Source organism: Vicia villosa, unplaced genomic scaffold, assembly GCF_029867415.1.
Source record: "Vicia villosa cultivar HV-30 ecotype Madison, WI unplaced genomic scaffold, Vvil1.0 ctg.000163F_1_1, whole genome shotgun sequence".
In the NCBI taxonomy this organism is placed as follows: Eukaryota; Viridiplantae; Streptophyta; class Magnoliopsida; order Fabales; family Fabaceae; genus Vicia; species Vicia villosa.
Window position 1 is genome coordinate 833,981 of NW_026705046.1, and position 6,020 is coordinate 840,000.

Here is a 6,020-nt window from a genome sequence, read left to right on the forward strand (position 1 = left end):
CAATTAGAGATAAAAAAAATAGAAAATTAATCGAATAAAAACACAAGTTTAAGAGAATTTTAACATACCATCCCAAATTTTAAACATGACATCCTTCAATATTTTCAAAATGTCAAAAATGTCCCTAATAAAAAAATAACAAAATGGCTGAACAAAATTTTTAATAATTTATTCAAAAAAATTGATTTTCATTCGAAATTTTCGAAATCATGCATTTCGCACATATTTGCAAACAAAAAATGTTTTTTTTATTTAATATGAAATTCAGTAAAAATTAAAATAAATAATTTTTATTTAGTAGTCTAATGGCGAAAATTTCACTTTTTGACCGATTCTTGCAGTCGGATGAACAATATTAAAAATTCATTCATCAATGCAGCTCCTCAATTTGACCACTAATTGTTATACAAGTCTATGTCTTTGTCCAATTTTATTAAATAAGTCTATGAACAATATCAAAACAGAAATTTAAAACTTAAAATTCTTATTGTTTTGAAAGATAAATGTTTTAACAGTCAAGAAAAAATTAAAAAATTTAGAATTCTTATTTTTTTTTCTCTCCAAATATTATAGAAAAGAATGAAAAAGAAAATTGAATAGTCCAGAAGATTGGTGAATAAATTAGAACAGAAGAAATTTAGGAATTTAGAATTCTTACTGATTCAAATATTAAAGAATTTTGAAAAATGTTTGACAGTGATAACAACTAAGTAGAATCAAAGACATATTTGAGAACACCTTGCTAATACAAGGACCAATTTGATAATTTATTATAGAGTGCCGCATGCAATATGGACAAACAGCACAACACAAGTAGAAGATTTTATGATATTTTGTCCCAAAATAAATATCATCACAATAAAACTATAGAGAATTTATAAAATCACCTGCAAGGTACAGACATGGTACGGGACAATAACATTATTGCTCTAACGCAATGGTCGAAGCTGCTAACAAGCTATGGAGTTATATACAATGGTTTATCTTAAATGGTCACCATGAAATGAGAAAGGATCGGCTTGTGGAAACCCAACTGTTCTGCTTGAATAAGGTTTTGAAAGTTCACCACCAAATGGCAACTGCGGCGATTTCGGCGACGTAATGTGATAGGAAGGATTGATGGGAAATGAGGGAAACATGGGATTGCTAGAATAGGGTGGGCCTCCTTCGTTCGACGATTTTGGCGATGTAATGTGATAGGACGGATTGATGGGAAATGAGGGATACATGGGTTGGCTAGAATATGGTGGGCCTCCTCCGTTCGAAAAAGGATCAAAAGGGGACTTTTTAGATTCAGATACCGGCCCATTTTCCAAGTATCGGGTCGCATGAGATTGATCAACTCCAGATAAGCTCCTTGCTGCGCCGTAATAGGGGTTGGTGATAAACTGACCATCAGAAGTTCTAGACATGCCTCTGTTATTATGATAAGGGTTTGAACCAAATCCACCAGTTGAATCATGAACACCAAATCTAGAAGTTGCTTCATCAGGAAAATCTGTTGGTAGTCTGAAGAGACCAGAAAATCCAACGGGGATTTCAAATCTACCCTCACTTCTACCGATAAAAGTAGGTGGTTTAATGGCTTTACTACTCTCTACCAGTGGCAGCCTATTAAGCTCCTGTTGTAAGGATGTCCTTGCTTGCTGAAGTGATTCAAGTACCCCGTTGAACTCATGAGATTGTTTGCGAAAAACTAATGCATAGAGGTCATTTTTGTTTTTTGAAGCATCGTCATTTTGGTTCAAACCACCCTGAATAACATTCGGAAAAGATGACTTGGGACCAGGGTGACCACGGCCGTGTGGATCGTGATTGTTTGTCTCAGAAGACTGATGATTATGGTTTATTGAGCTCTCGTTTCGGTTTCTGCTGAGTGGTGAATGTGACTGTTCTTGACCAAGTAAACTGGAGGTGCGGAGAGTTGCGCTATTCTGGTTGTTGTAACCTCTTATGTCATCATGTGATTTCGGCATAACATCTCTGGCCTCAAATTTGAATACTTCAGATGAGTTGACACCTCCCGGCTCTGATTTATACTTTTGAGCATTAGGTGTAACCACTTTAGAAGAGTATGGAATCTGATCCTTGCTTTCCTCTTTATCTTCAGTCATATCCGAGTGATTCCCTGGATCATATGAATCCTGGAAAATTTATGACAAATCAATCTTGAGACTCGGGTAATTCTAAATGGAAGAGGAGTGCAGCAAAGAACCAACTTTAAATAATAAAACCAAGCCAAAACTCCACCAAGGGTCTTTTAACTAAACTTAATTTTCAAACAGGTCCTTTATCTATTTTTCGTGACAAGTTAATCATTTATGTATTAAAATGTCAACAATGTTGGACCAAACTGAAACAATATAATTTAAGATCGTAGGAAAACCCTTGCATTTTGTCAGTCTGTCTAATGAATGGAGCAACTTTTTTTAAGTTAACATCTAACCATATGAAGCCTAAAATTCACATTTCAACATTCCTACCAATGCCATACATGAAACAATCAAACACCAATAGATTTTAAGAAAACGCACATAGAATATGGTAAGTCCAGAAGAAGCATACCGGTGTTGTGCTGTTTTTCTCTCTAAATTTATCTTCCCACTCTCGCTGAGTCTTCTCCATTGCTTCAAACTGGTCAATAAGTTGGGCTTGGTGTTCAAGTGCCTTTTCCATGTTCTCCTCTCTTCCATATTCATCTGCATGATGATTTTTGTTCACTTGGTTCACCTCTGATTCATCCTCTTCAGGAATTTTAGATTCTATTCTCGGGATGTTAGACCCAGCAATTGAAATCTTTGGATATTCTTCGGAAGAGGAAACAAATGCATTTTCGTGGCGGTTATCATTGACAGTCTTATCTTTGGATTCCTCCACCACTGACCTGAGAAAACTCAAACCATATAATTGTTAACTTTATAAGCAATCGGGAAAATAAGTGATTAAAGAGAATAATACATAAAAAAATAAGGAAAATGCTAACTTGTGCACATGCTATAGAATTCAATAAAAATACCCTCTTAAAAGCTGTGCATTCAATTGTTCAAAAGTTTAAATATTGTTATATTCACTACAAATTTTCTACTTTTAGTTTCCTATGTGCCCTTAAGACACAAATTAGCAAGACTCAATAAATAAATAAATGTAAATTACATTCGGCGGTTACGCATATCTTGGAGTTATAACAGAAAGGACACGATTATAAAAAATTAACGGACTCCATTACAAGCTTAATTCTTGTTAATATTTATCCAGCTTCCTAGTTTTCATCGAACCAATGGTTTTCTGAAAATTTCATTTCCTTAAAGAAATAAATGAAACAGAGTCATCAACATATATACTAAAAAAATTGTCAAACATCTACCAAAACAAATATGCTTAATCAACAGAGGTTTGCCGTGTATGAGAGGTTTCCGCAAACCTCTTTTTCAGTCAGATAATATTGTTTAGTAACAAAAAAAGGGTACAACCGTGATGCTCTGGCCTAATCAATCACCTTTAAAACTGAAATCCTCTTAACATTTCAACTGAAAAAATGTAGATTAATTTAATGCTAATCGTATGAACAGAGGTCCTCCATTCTACAAAAGACTGTGCTATATGACCTATGATATTGTATGGGACAAAATGTTGGACACTAGAGAATCAACAAGCAACTAAGTTTTGTTTGCGCATCTAAGGAGAAAGCATGTCGAAACCCCATTAGGAAAGTAAAGTAAATATGAAGGGTTGCCTAATAATTAGAGGTTGAGGGAAACCTAGAAAAACTATAGACCAGGCCATTAAGAAGGATTTAGAACATTAAGAAGAATATAGATCAAATGGATTGTCTTTGTTGTTAGTTTGGTCATTAGAAAAATGTAAATCAAATGGATTATCTTTGTCGATAATTATAATTTATGACAATATATTAAAATGTCATTTAATCCACTAGTCAACCCTACCAAGAGAGAAAAAGCTTTTGTTGCCATTATTAACTGCCTATAACAAGTCAAACGAAACTAACCTATTGTAAACTTAACAAATATTCAAAGTGGAGTTAGAACAAGTTAGTATTCTGCTCGGATTCGCAGGTCAAGAAATGAGTTTATACACCTAATGCACATAATAAACAAGAGGAAAAAAAATGTTTAGACAGTCACCTGTTTAGTCTATGTCTTATCTTGCGACATGACTTTCCATGGTGATGCTTTGGAGAAGAACTGGCAGATGAAAAACTGTTTTGCCTTCTCATATTAGAACTCTTGTATTTCTCAAGAGATCGGGGAGAATCATGACGTCCTTTCCAAGACAAACTTCTATTGAATACTGGTGAAGAATTCATTCGAGAACCATACATTTCATCTGACCCTGGTCTCCCTTTTAAGCTTGTATATCTGTCACCCTCTTTTGAAGAATCATTACTAACACCAGATTCACAAGGAACGTCAATGTCTGAGCCTGATTCTGATTCCTCAGATGCATCACTTATCCCTTGATCCTCCAAAATGGCAAGAACATCTGCAGTGGCCTTCTCAGCCATCTTTCTCTGAAGTGTCACCGTCCTAAGCTGTTCCTCCAATTCCGCAACCTGATAAATTTTTGAAAAATTAAAGTTATAAAAGATATTAAAATTTAAAAACAATTTCATGAATTAGCAAGCAAACATAAACTTAACATACCTTTTTTTCCAATTCGTCAGTTCTTTGTCTAGCACTCCTTGAGATGGACCTTTCAGAAAGCAACCTTGCTCGCAGGAATTCAATAGTCATTGCATTGGAGTCCTCCATGGGGGAAGTAACCCTAAAGGGCATGTATGTAATTAATATAGCTCAATTGATGATATAGTAGAGAAGGAAAAACGAACCTACTAACGGCAAATCAAGCACGGAACAAAAGCATAAAAATGATAGAAATTATGATAAACATGAAAAGGGAGAGTGAAATTACCTCTGATCTTTGGGATCGAGCACGGGGTTTTGCATGATCATGAAGAAAGTTTCAACTGCAGCGAAACTGAAATCGAGAGTGAAAAAAGGTTTGAGTGTGATTTGAGTGGAAAGAGAGAAAGGGGTTGTTGGGTCAGCTGAGGAAGATTCTTCCTTGAGGACACCATTTAACCCGACGGATCACACCTTCTATATAAATTTCACCTTTCTCTCCTTTTTTTTTATTTATTTATAATTTTTCAGTCAAATTTGATGGTTAAAATAAGAAATGTACGGTAAAAAATTAGGAAATACGAGATATGATAGTATCATGTATGGTCTTTGATTCAATGTTTCAACAAACAATAAAATATAATACTTTTTGCTATTTCAAAAAAAAAAGAACAATAAAATATAATGAATTAATCATAATTTTATTAGATTTTGTTTCTTAATTTGAGATTTCGTTCTAGAAAAAAAGATTTTGTTCTAGAAAAAGAAGATTTTGTTTTACTATAGATTGGATTTGAAATCAACAAAACAAGATTATATATATATATATATATATATATATATATATATATATATATATATATATATATATATATATAAGGAGAGATATATTTACTCCAAGAGTAAGTGCAGAAGAATTACTCCAAATCTTAACCATTGATTATGGTTAATCTAACGATTTTAATTAATTTTGTATATAGAAAAATATTTCAAAAAATAATTAGATTAAATGATCAATTAAAATCGTTAGATTAATAAAAATCAATGGTTCAGATTTGGAGTAACTTTTCTACACTTACTTTTGGACCTGATGACAAGGGTGGGCTCCCAAAAAGGGCTACGACCACATATCGCCCTCCAAGAGATATTGTGTCGCCCTAAGTACCTTCCACTCGCCCAGGTAGAAAAATGTGTGAAAAGACGTTTCTTGGACAGAGAGAAGTCAAGGTCAATAGTTGTCCACGTCTTTCTAGAAAATAGGAATTCAACTGTCCACCATTGACTGAGTGGGTGGTGATCAATCCCAAGAAAAACCTAGGCCCAAAAGCCTCCATAAATACGTCACCCCCTATCAGATGAGGATTGGTCATGATTGACATA

The 6,020-nt window shown here is 34.0% G+C and overlaps 1 protein-coding gene across 1 annotated transcript; it reads right to left on the reverse strand.

Annotated features, from left to right (window-relative positions):
• Positions 1-736: 736 nt before the first annotated feature.
• LOC131624847 (uncharacterized) lies at positions 737-5,113 on the reverse strand. The gene is made up of 5 exons (XM_058895765.1): positions 4,930-5,113; positions 4,662-4,782; positions 4,143-4,570; positions 2,566-2,884; positions 737-2,144 (listed from the first exon to the last, which is right to left on the reverse strand). Exons 1-5 carry the CDS (start codon positions 4,968-4,970, stop codon positions 981-983), a joined length of 2,073 nt encoding a protein of 690 aa, XP_058751748.1. The 5' UTR covers positions 4,971-5,113; the 3' UTR covers positions 737-980.
• Between the last annotated feature and the right edge of the window lie 907 nt (positions 5,114-6,020).

What these genes read in the sequence shown, in the direction of transcription:
- LOC131624847 (XM_058895765.1), bottom strand. Translation starts at nt 4,970, where the DNA reads ATGATCATGCAAAACCCCGTGCTCGATCCCAAAGATCAGAG. An exon ending in ATAAGACATAGACTAAACAG is followed by an intron (nt 2,885 to 4,142) that starts GTGACTGTCTAA and finishes GAGTTTTCTCAG; the next exon opens with GTCAGTGGTGGAGGAATCCA. An exon ending in AGAAAAACAGCACAACACCG is followed by an intron (nt 2,145 to 2,565) that starts GTATGCTTCTTC and finishes TAAATTTTCCAG; the next exon opens with GATTCATATGATCCAGGGAA.